Source organism: Antechinus flavipes, chromosome X (genome assembly GCF_016432865.1).
Source record: "Antechinus flavipes isolate AdamAnt ecotype Samford, QLD, Australia chromosome X, AdamAnt_v2, whole genome shotgun sequence".
NCBI lineage: Eukaryota > Metazoa > Chordata > Mammalia > Dasyuromorphia > Dasyuridae > Antechinus > Antechinus flavipes.
In genome coordinates, this window is record NC_067404.1 from 6,449,985 (window position 1) to 6,476,881 (window position 26,897).

At 45.9% G+C, this 26,897-nt stretch overlaps 1 protein-coding gene and 1 long non-coding RNA gene across 4 annotated transcripts in view; both read right to left on the reverse strand.

The window, feature by feature from the left end:
* LOC127542441 (uncharacterized) overlaps positions 1 to 26,897 on the reverse strand; it is a 182,710-nt gene that overhangs the window by 92,582 nt on the left and 63,231 nt on the right. The window lies entirely within an intron of this gene.
* DNASE1L1 (deoxyribonuclease 1 like 1) lies at positions 1,702 to 9,201 on the reverse strand. Of its 3 annotated transcripts, none has more exons than XM_051968020.1 (10): positions 9,098 to 9,201; positions 6,783 to 7,060; positions 6,476 to 6,618; positions 6,097 to 6,185; positions 5,921 to 6,007; positions 3,541 to 3,641; positions 3,148 to 3,260; positions 2,875 to 3,032; positions 2,664 to 2,754; positions 1,702 to 2,450 (listed from the first exon to the last, which is right to left on the reverse strand). In XM_051968020.1, exons 3-10 carry the CDS (start codon positions 6,614 to 6,616, stop codon positions 2,322 to 2,324), a joined length of 909 nt encoding a protein of 302 aa, XP_051823980.1. In that variant the 5' UTR covers positions 6,617 to 6,618; positions 6,783 to 7,060; positions 9,098 to 9,201; the 3' UTR covers positions 1,702 to 2,321. The 3 variants fall into 3 exon arrangements, with proteins under 3 accessions (XP_051823980.1, XP_051823981.1, XP_051823979.1); XM_051968021.1 differs by lacking the exon at positions 9,098 to 9,201 and adding an exon at positions 8,609 to 8,862 and having other exon boundaries at positions 6,783 to 6,961; XM_051968019.1 differs by lacking the exon at positions 9,098 to 9,201 and adding an exon at positions 8,609 to 8,862.

The following is a 26,897-nucleotide window of genomic DNA, read 5'->3' on the forward strand; positions in this document are numbered from 1 at the left end:
ACCGACTGAGAGCTGAAAGGTACCTGACAGATCACTCAGTCCGACCTCCTCAGTCTGACCTTTTGAGGTCCAGGGAGGTGAAGTGACCTCAGCAAGGTCACACAGGTAATCAAGTAGCATGTGCTGCATGGTCAACAGTATGAAATGCTAGAGAGAACTTGACCGGGATGAGAACTGAGAAAGTTCTTCAGGGCGAGCCTCTCTATTGGATCATGGGCAACTTTGGAAAGAGCAGTTTCAAGGCAAATGTGGGGGTTGAAGCTACATCACAGGGAGCGAAAAGACCAGGGAACAGTGAGTTGAGACAGTTTTTTTTAGCCATTTGACCACAAAAAGAAGACGAGCTCCTTAAAAAAAGAGCAGACAGAGACGTGAGCCCAGGAAAAGGTGAACATGAATGAATGACCTAGAACTAGAACTTCCTGACTCCGGGCTCAAGAACTGTTAGCATATTGAACAGTCCTAGACTTGCAGTCAGGAAAATCTAGGTTCATATTCCATGGACGCCACCTCTTCCTGGGAGACTTCCCTTCTCTGTCTGATCATTTCTGGGTAGGTGGAATAGAGGCCTGTGCCGAAGCACTGACCTCACGGGGTTGACGTGAGACTCCCGCGACAGATTGGAAAATGGTTTTTAAAATCCCAAAGCAAGTGAGTGAGAGCAGCAGAAGTGAACGTACACTCTAGGGGTTTGGCTGTGAAAGGGCTCTGGAGGTAGAGGATGCTAGCTGATGACGATCAGAGGCTCAGGGGAGAAGGAGAGGTGATACCTGGGAGGGTCTGAGGTCAACAAAGAGCCCACGGATGAAAGACTGGGAGGGGGGTAACTGTTGCGGAGGAGGGGCGACCTGGCCTCGGCCAGACGGAGGACCTCTCTTCATACAAGACACAGATGAAGGAGGAAAATGGAGGAAAATGCCGAGAGGTTTTGAGCTGTAGCAAAGGGAAGAAGAGTTTATGGCAAATGGTCTCTGTGAGTTTATGGCAAGGTTCTCTGCTCCAAGGGCCAAGGAGAAAGTGCTAGGGAGGCTTGAGGAGAGAAGAGACTGTCATTTCCCCCCAAAGGCAATACAGAGAGCGGCAGGACTAAAACGATTGGGTCATGAAGTAGGCCTCAACAAGCCCCCATTGGTAGGGGCCCTGGTTTATTAATGACTCCTTCCGGCTCTGTGGTAGTGTTGCCGGAGGAGTGTTGGGAGTAAGCCACAACTGGAGTTTGGCTAAGGTATGAGGGTACGAGGGCAAGGTGGGGGATCTAGGTGCGGAGAGCTGGACTCTGGAGAAGCATACTTGAAACGAGGTGCCAAGTCAGTGGGACTGATGAGACCACGGTTAGCTAGTTTAGCGCGGAGCTTAATAGTTCTCCAGTTCAGTTCACGTGCTTAGGGCTTACGAGAGTTCCACAAGGTTCCCACCTCCGATAGTGTAATTGTAATAGAGCATATAACGGCCAGAGGGGGCCCAGAGACAGATTCACCCCGTCTCCCACCACCGTGGTGGCTGCTTCCCCCACTCAGACCCAGGCCCCCGGGCCCAGGCCAAGGAGACGGACTGGGAAGGAGACAAAGACTTTGGACTTTGTCGGTGGCTATTCTCCTGGTGATTACTCAGCCGAAACGGAGGCTACTCCAAGACCTCCAGACAGCTAACACTACATCTAGGTGCCAGCTTCAGGCTCCTGAGAAAAGAGGGACAGCGGCATTGAGTTAAGTGAGGCACTGATGGCCCTGTTTATTTAGTCTGGAACACTTTACACAGGCAGCAGCCCCGGGAGCCCCCAAAGCTCACGGTTGCCCGTGGGATATTAATGGGCCCCTCCGAATCCCCAGCGGGGGAGCCGAGGCCAGGAGAGATGGACGGCTCTCAGAGCAAAAGGCCCAGATCTGAAGAGGGGATCTCGGAGTGTGGCTTGTGGTCAGAGCCCACAGTTTCCTGAGTCGACACCTGGCTCACCAACTCTGGCAGCCGGCGGAGTTCCGAGGGCAAAGCCCGTGGAGGCGAGGGACAGCCTCTACACGCTGTCACTACAGTCTCGTGGATGAGATCGTGATCCCAAAGGTCAGGAGGGGGAAGGGGCCTTGTCCTCCCCTCCCCCCCGACCTCCAAATCACAGGAGCAGAAATGAATAAATATGGGGGAAAATAGGTAAGAGAGCAGGGCTGGTGTTCGCAAAAGAGGTAAGAAGGGCAAGGGTGAGCTGAGTCCTGACTGGTGGAGTCAAGAAAAAGGCACTGTCAGGGCTATGGGCAGGACAGGGAGGGGAGTCAGTCCCTGCAGAAGTTCCCAGGACGAGGAGGCCAGGGTCCCCGAGGCCAAAGTTTTCACAAGGTAGAGTCCAGTCCAGTGAGCAGTAGCAGCATAGCGAGGTTAAACGGGATGGAGGCCACGGGCCAGCCCGGAGACCCACTCAACTCTACCTCCACGGGGTAGTGGTCACTGATGTTCAGAGCCTACGGACAAGGAGGAGATTGGAGGTCGTGCCCTATTCTCCCTCAAAACTCGGCCCTCGATGCTATTTCTGTCTAGTCTCGAGCCCACTGGCAGCAGGCTCAATATGGTGCCCCACACCCACCTCTAGACACTCTCCCCCATCCCCTGTTCCTCAAGACCCTCCCCTCTGTTTTCTCCAACCCCATTTTCCCAAGTTTGGCCCTTCCTCCTACCTCAGCCTCAGTCATTTGGAAGCTTTGGGGAAACTTGAAGGCGGCAGCCCATTTCACCAGATCTTGGCAACGCTTTCCATGAACCACAATTCTGAGAGATCCCATGGGGTGGCAAGGGAGGGATGGGAAGAGAAAAGGTTATCAATCGAGGTTACTGTGGCCCTGATGCTCACCCCCAAGTGGATCCGGGGAGCCCGGGAGAAGAACTGACCGGTCATAGCTGCAGCGCGTGCTCTCTCTCACAGTGGTGTCCTCCTCATCGGGGATCACCCAGCGGAAGCCCGCTTTGGTCTTCAGCACCAGCTCCCCTAGACGTTTCTTGGACAGCGAGGAGCAGTCTGCGTTGAAATCTCCAAGCAGTATCACGTCCTAGGGACACGGTAAGAGTGGGGCTCAGGCCCGGGGGACCCACCCTAATACTTCCTCCAAACATGCCCACTAAGTGCATGTGGCCAGCCCTCCCCAGACCCCAAGCTGCCACCACCTCACTCTGCCAGTGCCGGGAGACATTGAGGAAGACGACATACAGGGCATCCAGCTCGGTCGCTACATCCTTGGGGGTCGTGTGCAACGGCACCAGGGCCAGCTTTGGGAGCTCTGGGGAGGGGAGGAGGGCAAAGTGAGGATCATCCATCCCCCAAGCCCTGCCCCTTCGTTCCTCTCACTTCCCTCATCCCGGACTCCCCTTTTCTCGCCCCCTCTTTTCCCGTTCCCCTCGATACCCCTTCTCTGACCCATTGCTAGGATTCCACTTTGGGTTCAAATCGAGCAGTCTGCGCCAACTTTTACAACTTTTCAATCCGTGATGTCTGGGCAGCCCCCAGCCTCCTCCATCCCCTCCTCCAGACGTCCCCACGGCCCCATCCGGGGCTCATACCCTTGCTGGGCAGGCTGAACTGGGCCACAAATGGCTCCCGGGCAAAGACATCCATCTTATCGTCATACACGTAGCTGTCCAAAACCTGGGTCTTGTGTGATCTGTGGGGGACGGAGAATGGGGAAAGTCAGGGAAAGTGGAAGTCACGAGTACCCAGAAGACTGACTTTTTTCTGACAGTCTGACGGAGGGCGCTCTGAGCCCCGGAAATGGCCTCCACAGCCTGCCGTGGCGGGCCAACAGATCTGAAGGCGCTGGCCGATGGAGGGAGGGAGGGCGGCAGTGAGGCGAGGGGGGGCGGGGTGGGGGGAAAGAGCGAGAGACCCCACGCTGTCCTCTTGCCAGCCAAAAGGGCAGCGTGTGAAGAGATGCTGACTGATCGGTGACACGCTGCTCGGGGTCAAGATGAAGGCGGACAAAGGTCCGTAAACTCAACAGAAGCTTCCCGCCCATAGACCGGGAACAAATGGGTGGCGAGAGGGCCTCGACAATGATGAGCGGTGAGCAGCATCCCCCAGACCTGAAACCCGTCCCTTAATGGCAGGAGACGACCGGCTCCCAACTGATGGGGAAGGGCTTTCCAGAGCTCCCACCTGGGTCCAAAAAGCGACACCAAATGGAAAGAAAGTGGAAGAGAAGCGAGTCCGTGAAAATGGCTCCAGGCTGGCAAATGGGAAATGGAAGCAAGACACAGCCTTCCTCATAATCGAGATAAGTGGAGGCCACGCTAGAGCCCAGCAACTGGGGCTTTGCTCCAAATCCATGCGATTTTGAGGTTGCTTGTTGCTCTTAAGCTTGCAGGCCAAAACAACTGGACTTAGTACCAGGTTAGCAAGAATAATTAGAACAGGAGCAGCGAGGGGGCACAGTGGACAGAGCACCGGCCCTGAAGTCATGAGGACCTGAGTTCAAATATGGCCTCAGACGCTTAACACTGCCTAGCTGTGCGATCCTGAGTGAGTCATTTAACCCCAATTGCCTCAGCAAAAAAAAAAGAAAGAAAGAAAGAAAGAATAATTAGAAGAGCCAACTTCATCCCAATGGTTGAACCTCAGCCGTGTCCTCCCCTGGCCCTGATGTCTTCCCCAGCAGTGGACCTGCAGTGCCCTGGGGCCCTCCCACTCCCACATAATCTATTTCCTGGAGAATTAGGACTGACACAGCCAAGGGGACCCCACAGTTTGGAAATACCTTTGGCCACTCCGATCTTGCCAGAGAGAAATTGAGGCGCTAAGAGAAAGCCGAGTCCAGACTGTGGAGAACTTTATACAATTCTAAAGAAGCTGAGAGGTTTCAAGAAGCCTCAACTCATAAAACCCTGAAAGGCCGTCAAGGGGGAAAGCCGTCCATGCAAAACTTGTCAAGAGACCTAGTGAAGCCGGATCAGCCTTTGAACACTGAAGGATGACGTTGGGAGGGGGACCCCAAAACAAGTGAAAAATCAGAGCGGCTCAGGCAGCACTGCTTTTTCTGTGTTGAGTCATTTTGCAGTCCTGTCTACTCTCTGGGACGCCATTTGGATTTTCTTGGCAGAGAGACTGGACTGGTTTGTATTTCCTTCTTTAGCTCGTTTTACAGATGGGGAAAGCGAGGGAAACGGTGTCAAGTGGCTTGCCCAGGATCACACAGGTAGGAGGTGTCTGAGGCCAGAAAGGAACTCGGGAAGATTAGTCTTGGTACGGTCTAGCTTCCCTCTTTCTCTAGACAACACTTCTCAGAGACAACAGTGACTCTGTACTCTAACACCCATGACCCCCAAGGCTCGGCATAAAGCGTTGGAAGCGAGAGTGGGATGCACCGTCAGACCAGATCCAGTAGAGGTCAAAGAGAGCCATACCGGAAGTGACGAAACCGTGAGGTCATTGAGGGGCTGCTTCTCAAGAAGCCTCCCTTACCCTTAGATAACATATACTTGTAATGGACCCATTTGGCATGGTGAGAGATACTTCCTCAAGTAAGAGAGGTCAGGGATTGAACAGAGGCCTGATGGGGAAAAGGGAGGTAAGAGGAGAACACAGCCACAACTAGAGCGGGGCGACTGGAGCTTTGCTCCAAATCAACCCGATTTTGAGGTTACTCGTTGCACTTAAGCTTGCCAAAACAACTGAACTCAGCACCAGGTGAGCGAGAATAATCAGAACAACTTCACCCCAGTGGTTGAGCCTCAGGCGTGTTCTGCCCTGGCCCCGATCCCTTCCCCAGCAGTGGCCCGGGGTCTTTGTCTCCTCCCACCCCCACAAAGTGCGGTCCCCAAGTCTTGTGTCAAAAGGTTCGAGATCCCTCCTTTCCCACAATTCGATTTGGCTTGAGAAGTGCTCGTGAGAGTGTGAGCCCAAGGTGGCCCGAGCCGAGGAGAGGGAGGGCGGAGAAGTCGCACTCACCGGTACACATAAACATATTTCTCCATGTAGGTACTGCGTCCCAGCAGAGGGCTGCTCAGGGAGCTATAGGGGCCAGAGTCATCGAACCTGATGGAGAAGAGCATGATCAAAGCTTCCCTTTCCCAAAAGTCAGTTCTGCCCAAGCTCCCCAACCTCTGCGATGGCCGCCCCCGTACCTGTTGAGGTCCCTGAGCAGCAAAGGAATGGCATCGCCCGTGGTGTCCACCACCTCCTGCAACACCGTGATGTCACACCGAGCCAAGATCTGTCGGGTACAACAACGGTCAAGGAGGCCTCCCGTCCTCGGCCTCGGCCTCGGCCTCAGTTTGTCCCTCCGAGCGCCCACTCAAAACTGGGACCGCCGGGAGTCTCCGTCCCTCCCCGGCGCCCGGGATCCCAGATAGAACTACACGGCACGCCGAAGATGAGTGGGATCTTGAAAAACATGCCGTCGCCTGACAATGGAATCGAGGGTTAGGGACTGAAGTGGGACTAGAAGGGAGGTGACCTCACAGAGCCACCCCTCTGGCTTTCAGTCTCTTTCGTCGCGCTCACCTTAACCATGGCATCCATGATACGGACCTTCGCCACCTTGCCAACTGTCAGCCGCTGGGCATTGAAGGCACATATCCGGAAGGCACTAGTCATCCCCGCCAGGAGCAGGACAAAGAGCAGCATAGGGACCGGGGTGGGCATGGCTGTGTACCGGGGAGGGAAGAGACGGAACGTGAGCATGGAACGGGCTCCGGAAGCCTCCCGGTGGCTCCGACCCAACCGTCCGCTTTTGGGAAAGCGGCCCCTTCGTCTCCAGAGGAGATGGAGTCGGGGCTAATATCGTTCCCGAGAGAAGAAGGGGAAAGACCTGGGAGAGTCACAGCGGGGCTTCTCACTGAATCATCAAGCACCACACAGGAAGGCAACCGTGTCACCGGAAGGTCGGGCAGATTTCAAGGACCGTCCCGGGGCGGCCACACTCTAGGACTGCTTTCCACTTGAGCTTTCGGCCTTCGTCCTGTGGCCCGGTGGATGAAAGCGTCAGATCTGGAGGCAAGAGGAGAAGGCTGGACCGTCCTCAGCTTTTAACAGCCTGGGCACCTGCGTAAAATTGCCCCTGGCAGCTCCTTCCAGGCTGTTGTGACACTGTGGAAATGTTTGTGAAAGTGCTTAGTGAACCTTAAAAGTCATGGCTTGGGCCTGTGAAGAGGAAACTCCTACGCTAATAGTTAATATCAGTTATATTATCATTATCATCATCATTAGAATAGATATATATAATATAACACAATATAATCATTATATTATGATCTCTCCAGCCTTCTCTATGTATTCTCGGATGTCTCTCCATCTCTCGCATCTTTGTCCCTGTCTCTTGCTGTCTCCCCAGCTCTCTGTCTCTTGATCTCTTTTTAGTAAGAATAATATCACCCTAGCTGTCTCATGCTGGGCACTTTAAGGCGCATCTTCGCTTGCAGCCATCCTACCCAGGGCTTCGGGAATCCCCAAACTGAACTCTCTCCATCTCCAGGGGGTCAAAGGGAGAGGAGTAGGGTGGAAAGATCTGTCTCTAGGAGTTCTTTAAGGCCAAGAACTCCTGGTGTGGAACCTCCTTCCCCATGAATATGTTCCTAACTTCTCATCTACGAGACCAGGAGACTTCTCTGGGGCACTGGGAGGTTAGATCACAAGGGACCCAGGGTCTCTGAGTCAAGGATGATATAAGTTGGCCCAGAATGGCCCACTTTCCACTAAGCTACTTTGGGTCTGCCATTTTGCAGATAAAGAAACACGGACCCAGCAAGGAAACAGAAGACGACAAGAAATGGCCCACTAATGGGCATAGCCGCTTCGCTCAACATGCCCAAAGGGCCAGAGGCCCCGCCACCTGTTCCTGGCACTCACGGGCAGTAGTGCTGGCGGCTCACCCTCCTCCCTTGCCCTATTTGGGTCACCGAAGGCCTCGCGTCCTCCCTCCCGAGCAAATGTCACAGAGACAGAGGCGGCCGAGGCCCGCTGGCCACCTCGAGCCTGGGTGCTCCGGTCTGTGCCCCCCACACAAAAGGGCACCGCCACTTGCCTTTTCCCAGAGCTGTATACAAATGGAGAGATGGGGGGGGGAGGGGGCTGCCCACACCGATCCACCACAGAATGACCGCAAGGAAGGCCCACCAAGGCTAGCGGCAGTGGAAGGACTGGTCCAGGGAAAAGCTGGCTTCCTCCTCTCTGCCTCCCTTCTCCCCTCCCCACTTTGAAATCAGTCCCTGGTCAGTTGGGGAGGGGGGCGCAGGCTCTGTGCGAATTGGGTGCACCCTTGGCGGGAAATGAACCCGCCCCCATTCCCCCCCCCCAACTTTCCCCTCCTTCAAGCAACTCCGGGAATGGAAGCCCCGCCCCCTCCCCCACCCCAGCTCCAGATCTCAGAGGGGGCTCGCTTCCCGCTTTCTCCCAGGACTGGACAAGTCAAGGAAGTAGGGGTCCTCCGGAGGGCCCGCCACCCCCCCTTTCCTCTTGCTCCCCGCCTCCCCCCGCCCACCCCGGCTCCTGCCCGCTGCCCGGGGCATTAGGGGCCAGCCCAAATAGTACTCTCTGACCCAAGCCCTCAAGCCTGGAGCGGGAGCGCGGCTTCGGGCCGGCCGGGCCCCCCTCCGCCCCTCCCCGCTTTGCCCTACTCATCGGGCCAGCCTGTTCTACCTGAGGCGCCGCCGCTAGCCGCGTCTGCCCGCCCGAGGAGCCCTCCCGTCCCGGCAAGTTCCTTCTCCCTTTCCGGGCTGCTCGCCGGCCTGCACCCCACCCCATCCTGCCGGCGGGGCGGGGAGAGGAAGGAACGGAGCCTCAGCCAGTCCCCACCCCCTCCGGAGCGTCCGGCCCGGCGTCAAAGTCCGCCCGAGGGCTGGGAGGGGACCCCGGAGTCTTAAGCGATGGGGCCAGAGCCCGGCAGCGCTTCCGTGCCTCCCCTGGGGCAGCCCGGCCCTGGGCCCGTGCCCCCCCCCCCCCCCCCCCCAAGCCCTGTCCTTCCTTGGAAGGAAGCCGTGGAAGCCCGGCAGCCCGGAGCGGAGCCCGGGACGGGCCCGGCCTGCTCCCTTCTCCCCTCCCCGGGACTCAGCGCCCCGAGGCTGGGCGAACACCCCCCCACCTCCTCATCCCCCCACCCCCCCCCGCATCGGAGGCGGAAGGTGGCACCTGACAGCAATGAGGCTCTGGACTCTCGGAGGACGGGACTGCCGCCGGCCTCCCTCTCCCAGCTCCCGGACAGCGCCCAGCTGGCAGGGCCAGGGCGCACCTCCCAAAGCTGGGCGGGTGCCTGCTGCCTCTAGGCCACCATAGACGGGGGCTAGAAGGGAGCCGAGCCCCTCACTTTACAGAAAAGGAAACTGAGGCTAGAAGGGACTTGCCCAAAGTCTTCACTCGGGTAAAAAGGAGCAGAGCTGGGGTCGCGGGCTGCCTCCAAATGGCCCACTGCATCACATCAATGGGCCATGCGACTAGGGCATCAGCAGCGCCCCCAGGAAATGCTTTGCCCCTCTGGGCACAGAAGGACAAGCGCAGCCGCCTTTGGGGGTGGCCAGGAGACCGGCTGAGACGCCACATGTCCCAAAGGGACGGAGTCCTGATCTTTCCCTCCGACTCCTCCCCTCTCCTCTCTCCTCTTCCCCACCATCCTCCTGGGCCCTCGGACTCCCAAGCGCCGTCATCCAGGACTCTTCCCTCTCCCGCAGCCCCCTCCCCGTCTCCAAGCTGTTGCTGAGACCTCTCAAACACGTCCCCTTTCTGTCCTCCCCCCTCATCAGCTCACCTCCAATCTGCCGCAAGAGCTGCTGCTGTCCCCTGCCCCAGGCCCGCCTCCGCTCAGCCATCCAAGTGGCCTTCAAAGCTGCGGCCGGCCGGCCACATCTCCCCGCTCCCAGAACACTCCTCTAGTTCTCTCCGGCCTCCAGAACCCGATGCAAAATCCTCCATCATGCAAAGTCTTGCCCAAACTAGCTTTTTACCTTTTAAGTCTTACCCCTTCCTTCCTGACTCATCCTCATCAGTCCAGCCACACTGGTCTCCTGGGTGTTCCGGAAGAAGACGTTCCATTTCTCAGCTCCGGGCGTTCTTCTGGACCAAGGAAAGCCTTTCCAAAAACCAAGGGACCATATGGCGTGCTGGATCTGGAATCAGGTGGATCCCAGTTCGGATCCAGCCTAGCTGTGTCCCTCTAGACAAGTTTAACCCTGTTTGCCTCAGTTTCCTCATCCGTAAAATGAGCTGAAAAAGCAAACCACTCCAATAGCTCTACTAAGAAAATCCCAAATGGGATCGTGAAGAGTTGGACCTGACTGAAATTACTGAACAACAAAGGACCTCAGGTTAAGAGTCCCTCTTCTACAGTAACAGCTTTTTATTTTCCCCCTACTCGGTTCAACAAGCATTGATTTCCTTATTTAGCCGAGATACCTAGGGCTTTAACATCGCCTTATTCCAGATGTATTGCTGTCCCCTACCCAGGAGCTAGCTATTCTTTATACAAGGAATAAAAAAGAAAGAAAGAAAAAAAGCCTTTGAGCAAAGCTAACTGGAGCAAACCTCGAGGGTGAGATGGGTACCCCCACCCTCACTCCAGCACCACCTCTACAAAGAAAGCAAGGATTTTCTCCTACCTTCTGCTTTTTGGTTTGATCTTTCCGTTTACATTGTTGTCAATGACTTTTTTGGGTCAATTTTTAAATTTTATACTTAAATACAAAATGAGAAAAGAAAAAATCCAGCAGCCCATAAGAAAGGATTTACTATAAAACAATAAATTTCCATTTCGAGAAAGCATATATAATATACATTACACATCGTTTCCCAAATTCTCTTTGCTTCCTTGTTGGTTTTCTTTTGGTCTGTGCTGGGCATCTTTTATTTTTTTTTTTCCTTTTCTCCTTTCCTTTCTCCCCTCCCTAAAGAAGGCTATAATTAAGCATAGAGATACAGAAATATAGCTATAGAAACATACACATATGTACACATATACACTCATACACATATGTGAAAGACTGTACTATGCTTTTCACTTACCTGTTTCTCTGAAAGTGAATAGCATCTTCTTTCCTAAGTCTAAGTCTTTCCATATTTTTCTAAATATGTTTTTCCAGCTCATTTCCTACAGCACAGTAATATTCCTTTCTGGATTCAAATAGCATCTTTCTTCATAGGACCTTTGAGGGTAATTTGAGTATTTAAAAGAGTCAGTGATGTGATTTAGGAGAGCAATTACTGGTTCCAAATGATGGGTTTGGGGTTTAGCACCAAGTAATGAGAGTGTAGGCACAGATTGTTAGGCTTTGGTCATGTGAAAGATTCACAATGGCCATTCTCTTTGACAAAAAGTGGGTTTATTTAGAAGAAGAGGTTATAGACAAAACAAAGAAATACGATAGACACCAGGAATGGTGAATAAAAATTCTGAAATTGAACTACAATATTCCTCCGTGTTTTGATTTTGGGGTCTCTTTCAATGACTTTTTAAACTTCTGGTTCTAGGATATCAGGGCAGTTTTCCTCAATGATTCATTGAAAGATGTTGTCCAGGCCCTTTTTTACATAGTAACTTTTAGGTAGTCCAATAATTCTTAGACAGTCTTTCCTGGATCTAGTTTGCAGGTCAGTTGTTTTTCTAATGAGATATTTTGCATTTTCTTCTATTTTTTTCATCTTTTGGTTTTATTTGACTGATTCTTGATGCCTCTTTGAGTCATTCACTTCCATTTGTCCAATCTAATTTTCAGTGAATTATTTTCTTTAGTTAGCGTTTTTATACCTCCTTTTGCATTTGGCCACTCTTAAGGGCATTGTTTTTTCACTGGATTTTTTTCCATTTCACCAAATCTATTATCTATTTTTTAAGGAGTTGTTCTCTTTTTCCATTTTGCCACTTATATTTTTTAAGAAGTTTTATTCAGTGGATTTCTTTGTTTCCTTTCCCAAACTCTCCCCCAAAGCTCTCATTTCCTGTCCCCATTATTCTTCTAACTTTCTTCTAAATGCTTCTTGCATTTCCCCCACACACACTCCCCTACCCCCCAAAACCCCCCTCCCCAAGCCTTTTGAGTTAAAGACCAATGCATAGCAACCTTTAAGGCTTCATCTGGAAGAGTTTTTGCCTTTAGTATTTTCAGGATTTGAAGTCTGTTCTTCCCATAGTAGCTTTCCATGGCTACAGTTCTTTTTGCTTTTTTGCTTATTTTTAAGATTAAGGTCTGCTACCAGGGCACAGGAGAGATTGCACGGAGCTTCCTCTGCAGGGTGACGGGCTTCTTACTGCCTGTGCTGAGGCTAGTGCTGCAGGCTTCCCCAATACACCATGGGCCTGGCCAAGTCCTGCCTGTTATGCTGGGCTTCAAGGGCTCATTATTTGCCTTCTGTAGTTGTGTTGGAGGTCTCACAGCTAGTTTGCTAATGCACTGGCCTTCTGGATCAGGAAAGGGTAGTCAAGGCTGCTATATATTGGCTAAGAGCCTCTCGCTAGATTGTGGGGACACTGGGCCTTCCTGTACCCCGGTTTCCCCTTGCCCAATTGAGACAGACCTTTCCTGAAGTCCTTCCAAGATATCTTATGCTAGAAAATGATTATTACCCTCCAAATATTTGTGGATTCTGTCACTCCAAAATCCATTCAGAGGTTTGATCTAGTGTTGATTCTGAGAGAAGCCAGGAAGAGTTCAGGCAAAATCCTGCCTACTGTCTACCACATTGGCTCTGCCCCAGGAATGGTAAATAAATAGCGTTGGGAGAGCATATGGTTAGCATGGAAAGGGGTTTTTAACAAATTAATGGTGGAAAAGACACATACCCTAGGGGAACTCACAATTAACCAGGAGAAAGGGAGCACCCTCTGAGGTTGGAGAAGGAATAGAAACATGGTGGGGGAATGAGAGAAGACACCATGAGGCAGAATGCTGTGGTGGACTACTACCCCAAGAAAGATTCAGCAAAGATGGTTCGAGCCATGGATGGATTTACAAGAGAAGTTTAACCTCAGGGGTTTGACATAACTTAGATTTCTGGCCAGACATTGCAAGGAGGGGCTGCCCACGACATCCACTAGGAGGTTAAACTAATCTTCATCAGTGCCCTTCCCTGCCCGCCCCAGGGAGAATTCCATCGATACTCCAGTCCTCTGTCAACTGCACCCAGTTACTCAGGAACCCTCATTCAGAATGACTTGGTTGCTCCAAGTTGTTTTTAAAACAATACTGCTCTTACTGTATGCATGGTTCTCTTGGTTCTCACTGCTTTTCTAAAATCATTATGTTATCATTTCTTATAGCAGAGTAACATTCCATAGTGAACATATAGCACAATTTGTTCAGCCATTTCCCCAATCGATGGATATCCCCACAATTTCCATTTCTTTTCCACCACAAAGAAAGCTACTATAAATATTTTAGAACATTTAGGTTTTTTTCCATTTTCCATAATCATCTTGAAAAACAGACCTAATGGTGATATTGCTGGGACAAAGGATTATAAGCAGTTCCATAATCCTTTGGGCAGAATTCTAAATCTCTCTCCAAAACAATTGGATTAACTCACCCATCCAACAACAATAAATTAAGGTCCCAATTTTTCTACATCCCCTCCAACATCTGTCATTTCCTCTTCTATCATGTTAGCCAATATAACAGGTATAAAATGAGATCTCAAGGTTGTTTTAATTTCTCTAATCAATAATAATTCAGAGCATTTATATGTCTATAAATTGTTTTGATTTCTTCATTGTAAAACTGCCTGTTTATATCCTTTGGCAATTTGTCGATTGAAGAATGACTTGCATTCTTAGAGATTTAACAAAGTTCTTTATATAGTTGTGATATGAGACTTTTATCTGAGGAACTGTCTATAACATTCCCCTCACCCACCTCAGTTTTATGCTTTCCTTCTGATCTTGGTTACATTTGTTTTATTTGTACAAAATTTTTTAATTAATGTCATTGAAATTTTCCACTTTACATCTCACAACACCCTCTATCACTTGTTTGTTCATAAATTATTCATCCATCCACATGCCTGATAGGTAATATGGTTCATGTTCCTCCAATTTTCTTGTGACATCTCTCTTTATATCTAGACCATGTATTCATTTTGACCTTATCTTGGTAACTGGTATGAGATATTGGTCTATGCCCAATTTCTGCCAGACTGCTTTCCAGCTTTCCCGATGATTTTTTACCCAACTGTAAGGGTAGGAGGAGGAGTCAGGTGCAGTGCAATAGGAAGTAAACAGGCAATAAAGCTTGAGACCCCCAGAAGTGGGCTTATGTGTACTTGTAGGGACTGCCTCATGGGCAGGAACTCTGGTCACATTGAGATCCACATCATTAACAGGAGGCATCTCCTTCTCTGATTGGCTGTGCGTGTGACCTCATAGACCCTATTTAAGCTGTGGATGAAGGAAGCAGGTCCTCTTTGACCTTCGAGTTCACTGGAAGTCAGCAGGTCAGCTAGGCAGGATGTGAACATGTGAATAAAAGATCTTGAGCTTGCACGTGGCTGTTCTCCAGCACTCTATTGTGTATTTAAACCATCCTTCTTGTGAAATGATAGCCAGAGATAGACAGAGGTAAGCTTGGTAAAATTGGTTTAAGCACTGCAAAAGCCAGTGACCGGAGATTTCTCTGAGGGCCTGGGAATTAAGAGAGACTGGCAGTAGTGATTGCAGAGTGGGCATTAACAAAGGTATTCACAAGAGTCGGGTGAATGCCATCATGGGCATTCATACCCAACTTAATGAATTCTTATCCCAAAGACTTAAGTCTTTACACTCATCAAACACTGGATAACTATATACATTTGCTGCTGTAAGTTGTATGTCTACTCCGTTCCACTGATCTATCTTTCTATTTCTTAGCCAGCACCACACAGTTTTGATAATTATTGTCTTACAATATAGTTTAAGATCTGGTACTGCTAAACCTCCTTCCTTTACATTTCCCCCCATTATTTGCTTTGATATTCTTGGCCTTTTGTTCTTCCAAATGAATTTTATTAGTGTTTTTCTCTAGCACCATAAAATAATTTTTTTGTGTGGATGTCCATCAACTGGGGAATGGCTGAATAAGTTGTGGTATATGAATGTAATGGATTACTATTATTCTAAAAGAAATGATGAGCAGGCTACTTTCAGAAAAGTCTAAAAAGACTTAACTGAACTTAACTGAACTGATGCTGAATGAAGTGAGAAAAAGCAGGAGAACATTGTACACAATTGTAGCAAGATTGTGTGATATTGAGTAAAACAGACTTAACTCTTCTCGGGAATATAGTGATGCTCCAAGACAATTCCGATAGACTTGGAATAGAAAATGCCATCCACATCCAGAGAAAGAATGGAGACCAAATGCGAACTGAAGCATACTATTTCCACCTTTTTTTTCTTTCTCATGACTTTTCCCTTTTGTTATGATTTTTCTTTCCCAACATGACTAATATGGAAATATGTTAAAAGACGATGGTATATGTATAATCTTTATCAAATTGCTTTCTGTCTTGGGGAGGGGGGAGGAAAAGGAGGGAAGGGAGAAAAAAATTTGGAACTCAAAATCTTACAAAAATGGATGCTAAAAACTATCTACATATAATCAGAAAAAAAACACTATAAAATTACTTTTTGGCCATTTAATTGGGATGGCATTGAATATATAGATTAATTTTTGGCAAAATTATAATTTTTATTATACTGGCCCTACCTATCCATAAGGTACCTACCCATAAACAATAATTCTCCATTTATTTAAATCTGATTTTATTTGTGTACAAAGGTTTTTTATGGTTTTGTTCATATAGATCCTGGTTTTGTTTTGGTAAGTGTATTCCCAGATATTTTATACAGAGTTATTTTAAACTTTAAATTTTAACTATCTCTTCCTGCAGGATCTTGTTGGTAATATATAGGAATGCTGATTCTTTATATGGGTTTACTTTACATCCTGTTACTTTGCTGAAATTTTAATTATTTCAGTTAACTTTTCAGTTGAGTCTTTAGGATTTTCCAAGTATATCGACATATCATCTGCAAAAAAAGGGAGATAGTTTTATTACCTTATTTGCTATTCAGATTCCTCCTCATTCTCTTTCCTTTCTTATTGCTATTGCTTGGATTTCCAATACAATGTTTAATAATCCTGGTGACAGTGGACATCTTTGTTTCACACCTGATATTATTATTTTTTATTATAGCCTTTTATTTACAAGATGTATGCATGGGTCATTTTTCAGCATTGACCCTTGCAAAACCTTCTGTTCAACTTTTCCCCTCCTTCTCCCCACCACCTCCCCTAGATGGCAGATAGACCAATACTTGTTAAATATGTTAAAGTATATGTTAAATACAATATATGTATACATATCCATATGTATGCTTCACAAGAATAATCAGACTTTGAAATAAGGTAAAATTAACCTGAGAAGGAAATAAAAAATGCAAGCAGATTGGAAATGCTATGTAGTGGTTCACACTCATTTCCCAGAGTTCTTTCGCTGGGTGTAGCTAGTTCTCTTCATTTTTGCTCTATTGGAACTGATTTGGTTCATCTCATCGTGGAAGAGGTCCATCAGAATTGATCATCATATAGTATTGTTGTTGAAGTATACAATGATCTCCTGGCCCTGCTCGTATCACTCAGCATCAGTTCATGTAAATGTCTCCAGGCCTTTCTGAAATCATCCTGCTGCTCATTTCTTACAGAACAATAATATTCCGTAACATTATATACCACAATTTATTCACCCATTCTCCAATGGATGGGCATCCACTCAGTTTCCACTTTCTGGCCACTACAAACAGGGCTGCCACAAACATGTTGGCACATACAGGTCCCTTTCCCTTCTTTAGTATCTCTTTGGGGTATAAGCCCAGTAGAAACACTGCTGGGTCAAAGGGTATGCACAGTTTGATAACTTTTTGAGCATAGTTCCAAACTGCTCTCCAGAATGGCTGGATGTGTTCACAATTCCACCAGCAATGTATCAGTGTCCCTGTTTTCCCACATCCCCTCACACCTGATATGATTGGGAAAGCTTCTAGTTTATCTCCATTCCAAATAATGCTTGCTAATGATTTTGGGTAAATGCTTCTTATCAATTTAAGGAAGGAAAAGTTTATTTATGCCTATACCTTCAGGTATAGTGTGTGTATATATAGATAGATAGATAGATAGATAGATAGATATAACACTTTATACCTTCAAGTGCTTTTTTTGTTTTGTTTTGTTTTGTTTTTGCTAAGGCAGTTGGAGTTAAGTGACTTGCCTAGAGTTACACAGCTAGGAAGTGGTAAGTGTCTGAGGCCAGTTTTGAACTCAGGTCTTCCTGACTTCACTTTCAAATGTTTTTAATACAAATGAGTATTGCACTTTGTCAAATTTTTTCTGCATCTACTGATATTATCATATGATTTTGTTACATTGTTACATTGATATAGTCAATTATATTAATAATTTTCCTTATGTTAAACCATTCCTGCATTCCTGGTATGAATCCTGCTGGGTCATAATGAAGAGGGGACTCCAAAACTCCGAAAATCCTTAAAGGAGAAAATCTCTTTCAACTCTGCCTCAGTGAGGGGACTCCACCCCGAAGCACAAACAGTTTCATCGTTGTTGTCTGGGTGGGGTCGGTTTAGTCCTGAAACCCATTGAATTCAATTCAAATTCTAGCTTTAGCTGAAACCCAGCAAGGAGCCAAGCTGGGACTCCACCCACGAGCCCCCTTCAGCTTGTAGCCAAAACCCTCTATTATAAAAGAGCCAAACTAAAACTCTCTCTTTGCAGAGGTTCCAAACATGCCAGCCCCATGCTTGGCACCCCAAGGAGCTTCTGCCCACTGGAATACTGTTTCCGGTGCTATCTTCTCTTTACCCTCACCTATTTCCTTAACTAGACTTTAACCTTACTTCCAATCCCCGTGATAAACCTCTTTTATCAGTATAGGTTTTTGGGTCTGTAAATTCCTTTATAGAGTATCTTGTGCTGCCAGAAAAGAGTTCCCCAAAATTCCTACCCTTGCGCCGAATCCCAAGGGATGCAGGGGAGCCAAATCTACCCTATACTCCAAACTTGCCACTAGACCTTATTTAACTCCCTTACCCTTACTTCCTTCCTTTACCCTACTTTTCCTTGTTCTACTCAGTCCTCTAAAGGCCCCTCCTTTTCTTTCCCCCCACCAAATCTTAATCTACCCACCCTTCTATACCCCAATGTTATCCTTTTCCCTCACCTGCTTATTTATCCTAAAGATAGGAAACATTTATGCCCTTATATAGTTGTTTCCTCTTTACCCCAGATCTGATGAGAGTAAGGTTCCAGCACTAGCAGCCTTCCACCCCCATCTGATTCTTCTGTATCAGTTCTTTCTTTTGTGCCTCATCTGTATCAGATAATTGCTCTTTTTAACTTTCCCTACACAATTTTGCTTTTTAGAAGCACCACATCATACTCAGCTCTTCCCCATCTTTCTTGCAAACTACTCAATCACTAATAACAATCTTAAACATAAGGTTTACATTTCCATATTCTACATATGAAAGTAAACAGTTTGTCCTTACTGGATCTTTTCTAATTGATCTTTAATGTTTACCTTATATTTTTCCTGGATCTTATATGTCAAATTTTCTATTAAGTTTTGTCTTTTTGCAACAAAGTCCTGAAAGCCTGTCAATTCATTGAATGTCATTTTTTTTTCATTCAGGATTATACTTAACTTTGCTAAGTAAGTTAATTTTGGCCACAGCCTCAGTTCTTTTGCTCTTCAAATTCCAAGACCTGCCATTCTTTGTGTAGCCGCTGCTAGGTCTTGTGGAATTCTAATTGTGACTCGGTGGTATTTGATTGTTTTTCTAGTTGCTTGTAAAGTTTTCTCCTTAACCTGGAGATTTTGGAATCTGGCTATGATATCCCTGTAAGTTTTCATCCTGGGATCTCTTTCAAATGGTGATCAGTGGGGTTTTTTCTATTTCTACTTTTCCCTCTTGTTCTAAAACATCAGGGCAATTTTCTTCTTCTTATTATTATTTCTTGATTCTTTTTTAAAATCATAACTTTCAAGTAGTCTGACTATTCTTATGTTTTCTCTTCTTGATCTGTTCATCAGATCAGTTGTTTTTCTTATGAAATATTTCATATTCTCTTATATTTTTTCATTCTTTTTATTTCATTATTTCTTGGTATCTTATAATCATTTAGTTGTTTTTCTTTCTTAAGACTCTGGATCTCCTTTTCCAATAAGTGGATTTTCTTTTCAATAAGTTGAAATCTTTCATGATTTTCTTGGTTTTCTTGGATTGTTCTTATTTCTTCCCCTAATTTTCCCTCAGTCTCTCTTATTTGATTTTAAAGTCCTTTTTAAGTTCTTCTAAAAACTCTTTTTGGACAGGTGACCAGGCAACCATTTGATATTACTCTTTGGGGTAGAAGAAATTTTTTTTTGGTTTGTTGATTTGGTTTGCTTCAGTATCCTCCTCTGAAAATTAACCTCAGTCTTCTCTATTCCCATAGTAGCTGTCTTTGTTTGAGTTCTTTCTCCTTTGCTTGCTCATTTTTAATTTTTGTTTCTTAGCAGCTTGTTATTATAATCATCTCTAGTCCTAGAAATGACTTGTTTTTAACAAATATATCAACTTCAGAGTTTACATTTATTAAGCAGCAGAGATGTACGGGGATTCGGGAAAACTAGCACCTCTGGTGTGAAAGTTCCCAAGCCCTTTTAAGGGCTGATCATCCACCTTTGGTGTCTACCTGACTCTCACTTGTGGTTCCAAGAAGCTGCAGCATGCACATTAGCCACACCTCAAGAAACTGTTTTCAGCAGATGTGCTGAACCAAATTGAGAGTAATCAAGGGCCTCAAAGCCTTCAGTGAGTTGACATTACCTTTAGTATGTGAAGACTACCCTGGTGGAATAGGTGAATATGAACAATTTGTTCTATTGGGCCATGAAATCAGCAGAGTCAAGTATTGTAGAATGCTTAAAGATTGCTTAGACATCAAAGACCCAAAGTCATCCACTGCATCCTGGGCCACCACCAGTCACCTTGACCTTTGTTTTGCTGCTGAATTTTGATGACTAGTAGAGAGAGTGAGGCTGATGTTTTCATGCAATCCTACCCCGATTAAATTTAATTTATTTGTGAATCAAAAGACCATTTTACCATTTTTACTCACCTGTGGTGGCAGGCAAGTGGGGATGCAATGGGAGCTGTAGCAACAATCCTGCACACAGGCGGCCCAGGCTATAGGGTCACCTTCTGATTGCACTGAAGCAGCAGTGGGATTCAGCAGCCCACTGAATGGCTGAGCAGTCTTTTAAGAACCACTTTACTCACCTCCTGGGATGAGGAAGGGGCTAGAAAAGGTGCCCTGAAAATTGTCTGCTTCACCTAACTCTGGTCTATTTATTGCAGCACACAGTAAGCATCCTATATTGAGGTCAAAACACAAAAAAGCACCAAAACTTTTGCAAAGAATGCAGAAAATGATTCCATTCACCATCAGCACAGGGAATGTGTCCCCGCTTATGGATAACACAAAATCCAGTCATTCCTGTGGGAGAAGTCAGGAGGTATCCTACTCTAAATAGCAGCCCTGAGTGAAACAAGGTTGGGAAATGAAGTCCAACTTACCAAAATAGGAGTTGGATACCCATTTTTCTGGAGTGTCTTCAGGGAAGGGCAGTACCAGGAAACGGGTGTAAGTTTCTAAAGCAAAACTAATCTAATCAATAAGTTCGTATGCCTCCGAAAAGGAGTGAATGGCAGGCCCGTTAACAACGCAATGGCTCCTTGCAGGAAAGCACTATGCTGCTATCGTCAGTGCATATGCTCCTACCATGATGAGCTCTGATGAGGTCAAAGAAAAATGTTGATAACCTGGAGAGCCTCATCATCAATGTGCTGCAAAATGATGAGCTTATAATTCAGGGAGACTTTGATGCCAGAGTAGACACAGACTATCAGAAATGACAGGGAGTCCTTGGGAGGAATGGAGTCTGAAACAGCAACAGCAATGGTCACTTACAGTTGTGTCCTGTTTTCTAGAGCTCCCACACCGGGGTGATTAAAATATCCCTTCCTAGTGGGGAAGTGATGAGGTGGGACTCCTGAGGAGGGTGGACCTTCCCCTTTTTATAATGTAACAAAAAACAACACTGAGCACGTGGGACCACATGAACAACTTGTTATTGTATGTAGTTTGCCACCTGGTATCGCTTCCACCTGGTATCCCTCTGCCTCAATCACAACACAGGTTGTCACCACCCCCTGATTCCTCAGGAAGGCCGCGAGCCCTTAGGGGAGGTGGGGACCTGAACCCAATATTGTCAGCAGGTTCCCTCTGGGCTGAAGGGTCTTATACCTCACCCAGAGTTTCCCCACTGACTGTGACCCCCTACAACTTAGTACAGAAGACTTAGAGGTTAAGATTCTGTTAATCTTGTAGCAGTTCCAGTTGAGTACTAGGTAGGATTGAGCTATGATTCAGTTAAATGAGAACAAGATTATAATGATTTGAGAAGTGGGTAAGGAAAGAAAATGGGCTTCCAAATAGAGATAGCCTTTTCCCTTTTTAAAAAAAAAAAAAAAAAAAGCAAATCTCTTTTTTTATTATTTAAAAAAATGTTTTATTGACATTGATGGTAGAGCTATGAACCAGTACAACCATTTTGGAAAAAAAGTTTTGAATTATGCAAATAGAGTGGTGATACCCTTTGATCCAGAGATTCCACTGGTTGGTTGTTGACCTTCATTCTCCAAGAGGACCAAAATGACAATACTATGTTAGAGTGGAGTTTCAGTGTGTCCGACTGTGGCTGACCGGACCAATATGAGTGCAGAATGCTCTGCCACAGGTCGGACACAGTCCATATGAACATTTGGGGCAGATTCTCTAACTTTGCACATGTCACATTTCTTCTAAGCTAATTTATTTCTGCTTTGCTCAGAGAGCACAGCCCCTTCTCTGATGAGGGCGCGCCATGCTAGGTGGCCCTGTGCCAGTGTCTCCCATATCACACGATCAATTCTAAAGTTTTTAAGGGAGCCCTTGAGAATGTCCTTGCATCACTTTTTCTGATCACCATGTGAGCATTCACCATGTATAGTTCCCCATAAAATAATCTCTTTGGCAAGTGTACATTTGGCATTCGAACAGTGTGGCCAGCCCAGCGGAGCTGTGCTCTGTGCAACAGAGTCGGAATGCTTGGCAGTTTAGGTCGAGAGAGAACCTCAGTGTCTGGTCCCTGGTTCTGCCAGGTGATCTCCAGAATCTTCCTAAGACAGTTCAAATGGAAGCGATTCAGTTTCCTGGCACGGCACCGGGATACTGTCCAGATTGTTTCACAGGCACACACAACAATGAGGTCAGCTCAATGGCTCCATAGCCTTCAGTTTGGTCTAATACCTCTCCTCTCCCACACTTTCCTTCAGAGCCTCCAAACACTGAGCCGGACTAGGCAATGGCCATGTAGGTAACCCCGGGGAACTCGTCAACAAGAAGAAAGTCTTCGTGTGCATCTAAGTCTTTATAGCAACCCTTTTTGTGATAGCAAAGCACAAGAAACAAAGTGGACTCATCCAGAAGACTTTCAGATTTCCCTGTGTGACATTCTAACCATCTGTAACCTTTGTGATCCCCACAGCAACTTTCTCAGGACAACTCTCTCTGCTTTAAAACTCAGGCTACACATTTATCTGCCTTTGGTAGAGCTGGCAAAGTCTGGGTTGCTTCCCTGTATTGGCTCTGGATTTGCTGGTGAGCTTCCTCTCATACATGGGCTGGCTTCTAGCTGAGTCTTTATGTGGTTCTGGAATGGGAAAAATCACTGACCATGACTTCTCCGTGATCGTTGTTCAGTCCGATACCAATTTCAGCTAGTTGCTGGTATGTGTGGAGGGGGCCTCTCTTTGTTCGGGCAGCCATCTTGGCTAGCATTGCTTCTTCAGTGATTCAGTTGGTGGCTTTCTTATAATGATTTTGTAATTGCTTTAATTACTATGTACATTACTCCCTTAGATCTCTTTCATTCTTCATCTATTGTTCATCCATATAGAATCATAGTTTAAGGATAGAAAGGACCTTTCTGATCACCTATTCCAATTCTCTAATTTTATAATTGAGGAAACCAAGGTCCACACTGGTTAATGACTTGGTCAAGCATCACGAGTCAGAGTCAGGATTTGAAACCAGGTCCTTTCCTCCAAATATAGTTCTCTTTCAATAGACGACACTGCCACATTTCTTCAAATTTCTCATAGTTGTTGCTTTTTATGGCACAATGGAGATTCCATTATTGGGATTTAGCTAGCCGTTCCCCAATCAATGGGGCCCAGTTTGTTTTCAGTTCTTTACTACCACAAAACATTCAGTTGTTAATGTTTGGTATATGGGGGGGGGGGGAGCTTGATTTCTGTCATTTATTTCCCTTTGTTAATGGCCCAGGAGTAGAATGATTCCCCACAAAATTCAAACTGCTTTCCTGAACGGTTTATGAGAGCATACCTTATGTCTGTCTTCTCACAACCCTTTAAACACGGCCTAGCTCTTTCTTTTTGAATTTTTACTAATTTAATTGGAGAAAGTTTTCATGAGAATAGTTGTGTAGTCAAATAGCCAACAGTCAATAAATATTTATTAAGTGCCTACTAAGCACTGGGGAGCCAAATATGAAAAGAGAAAAAAAAAGAGAAAACTCTGCCTTAAAGGAGTTTATAATCTACTGGGGGAAGAAAATACACAAAAGGCTACAATGGAGGAAGGAGAAGTTCCTGACAAATGGGCCCAGTGGAAATCTCAGACAAGTCCTGAAAGTAGTGCTTCCAGGAGAGAAGTGAAGAGATGTTCGGACTTGGGTTGCATCCTGAACTGAAGATTGTGGGTGTTCGCGGCCCCACCCTTCAATCAGAGGGATGGAGGGGGAGCTGATAAAGTGAAGCTCAGGGCTGTCCAGATCTTACAGGACCATGAACAACAGGAAATGGTGGAAAAGTCAGTCTGAGGTGTCTCGAAGAAGTGTAGAATTGATTTTTTGGTACCCTTGTGTGTGACCTTATGTTGATATTCATTTAATTTTGTTTTCCTTTGCCCCTATCCTGATCTGTTGAAGCATTTCTTGGTCTGGATTCTGTCGTTCAATGTGTCAGCTATATCTACCAGCTTCCTAGTCACTTGTCAATTGGACCAAGCATGTCCCTTGTGTTGAAAGTTTTCGCCAGCAATTAATTCCTTTACTGTCCTGCCCCCTCCCTCCTGTCCTGTGCTCCATCATGGATACCAGATGAGACTCTGCTTACAAGGACAGATGAGCCAGTTTGCTTTCTGAGGAATTTTTTATTGTCTCTTCCAGGCCCTGAAGGGCCCAGAGGCCTTTATCACTTTCTCAGGATATATAGCTAAAAGTTTTTATGGGGTTTCTAATTGCACCCAAGGGAGGTCCAGGTCCCAGTGGCACTATCATCTCCCTAGTCCTAGAAACTCTCCCTCTTCATGCAGCCTGAGAACACAAGTTTAAGTCACCAAATGGGAATACAGCCATGGAAATGGGTCTATAGATGGGTTCCCGACTATGTGAATGGCCATACCCAAAAAGAAGTTATCCGTGGGTCAATGGCAACATGGTGAAAGGTTAAGAAACTTAAGAATACCCTGTAGAAATGGCTGAATAAATTATAGTATATGAATGTTATAGAATATGATTTTAGGTTTTTGTTTTTGTTTTGTTTTTTTTGTTGTTGAGGCAATTGGGGTTAAGTGACTTGCCCAGGGTCACACAGCTAGGAAGTGTTAAGTGTCTGAGGTCAGATTTGAACTCAGGTCCTCCTGACTTCAGGACCACTACACCAACTAGCTGCCCTCAATACTATTTGTTCTGTAAGAAATGACCAACAGGATGATTTCAGAGAGGCCTGGAGAGACTTACATGAACTGATGTTAAGTGAGCAGAACCAGGACATCATTGTACACGGCAACAAGAAGATTATAAGTCGATCAATTATGATGGACATGGCTCTTTTTAACAATGAGGTGACTGAGGCCGGTTCCAATGATCCTGTGCTGACAAGAGCCATCTACACCCAGAGAAAGGACTGTGGGAACTGAGTGTGGATCACAACATAGAATTGCTTGCATTTGTTGTTGTTTGCTTGCATTTTGTTTTCTTTCTCATTTTTTTTCCTTTTTTGATCTGATTTTTCTTGTGCAGCATGAGAATTGTGGAAATACGTATAGAAAAATAGCACGTTTAACAAATATCGGATTACTTGCCATCTAGAGGAGGGGTAAGGGGAAAGGAGGGAAAGAATTTGGAACATAAGATTTTTCAAGGGTGAATGTTGAAAGTTATCTGTACGTGTTTGAAAATAAAACTTTAATTAAAAAAAAAAAAAAAAAAGAATACCCTGTGGAGTTTGTATAAACCTGGAAAATAGTTCTGAATCTGAGGTTTGAGCAAACAAAAGAAAGAAGGAATTCTAACTAAACCGTTGAGAGGTTATCAAGTGGAGAGGAAGAGCAGAGCACCTGGTAGCTAGCAGCCTTAGTCTTCATTCCCTCATCCAGAGGAAAACCTGGTGAACTTCAGAGGTACGTAGAGAAGACATCCCATCTTCTCGGGTTCCAGCATTGTCTCCGGACAGCTGATGGCAACATCTTTATTGGAAGCCAAAGACACACAGGAATCAGATTCACAGATCTAAAACAAATAGTCGAGATTTTCACCATTCAAGTCAATTTAGTCATTAAAATCAGATCAACAAACATGTATTAAGCACTGTTACCGTTCCTGTGCTAATCACTGGAGATACCAAGAAAGGTGTAAATAGTCCCTGTGGTTGAGGAGCTCCCAATCTAATGGTGGAGACGATTGCTTCCACAATCATATTTCTCCTACTTATCCCTCTGCCGCCCCAAGAGTCATACAATATGACAAATAGTATTTTTAGGAAAGGAGAAAGTCAGCACAATTGATGGATACATTGAAAAAGTCTGAAAATGTACAATGTTGTAACACTTGTGGATCAGGAAGCCAACTTCATTTTGTCCTCTCATATCTTTTCCTTTGAGTCCCACTTATTCTCTATAATTTGTTACATTCACTTTTGCTCCTCTTGGTTTGTCATCATTCTTTCCATTTACATAACTGCTATGAGTATTTGTACTAAATGAAGGCTATTTTCTTCTCATAGGCTTCCTTGGGGCATAAACCTAGGCATAGGGTCTCTGGCTGAAAGGGTTTGGGCATTTTAGTCACTCTACCTGAATAATTCCAAATGGCTTTCCAAAAGTTCTTTCACTACATCCAAAGCCATCTCCAGTTGTCCTAATTTACATCTTGCCACTGGCTCCAGATGACTGGAGGAAACAGTGAGGGAGTTGACTTTGCAGAGCCCATCCTCATTTAATCCATTTCAAAATCATTTCAATCCAATTCACAATAGTGTCACTTCCCTGATGTCATGGCTCTCTTGGAGATCAAAAGACAAAGAACAACCATTTCACAGCTCCACTGACAATTAGTCCCACAACCTTTCCAACATCTGTTATTTTTGTCGATTTGTAAGGTTTAAGGTGAAACCTTAAAGTTGCTTTAATTTGCATTTCTCTTATCAATGTTTTGGAGAAAATGTTCATGTAATTATGAATACTCTGCAGTTCTTTTGAGAACTATTCCTATTTTTGACTATCTATTGGTGAATCCAAATATTGGTGGTATACACACATACACATTTATTCATTGTTTATATATCTTGGACATGAAATCTTTATTAAGAAATTTGATACAAAGATTTTCCCCCACTCAACCACTTCCCTTTTATCCTAGATGCATTAAAATTGTGTAGAAACTCTTCCTTTTCAAGTAATCAGAATTTTCTATTTTATCTTTTGTAATTGCCTCTGTCTTTTGTTTGGTTAAGATTCATCTCTTATCCATAGCTATAAGAGGCATATGATCTGTTTTTCCTCTATTTTTA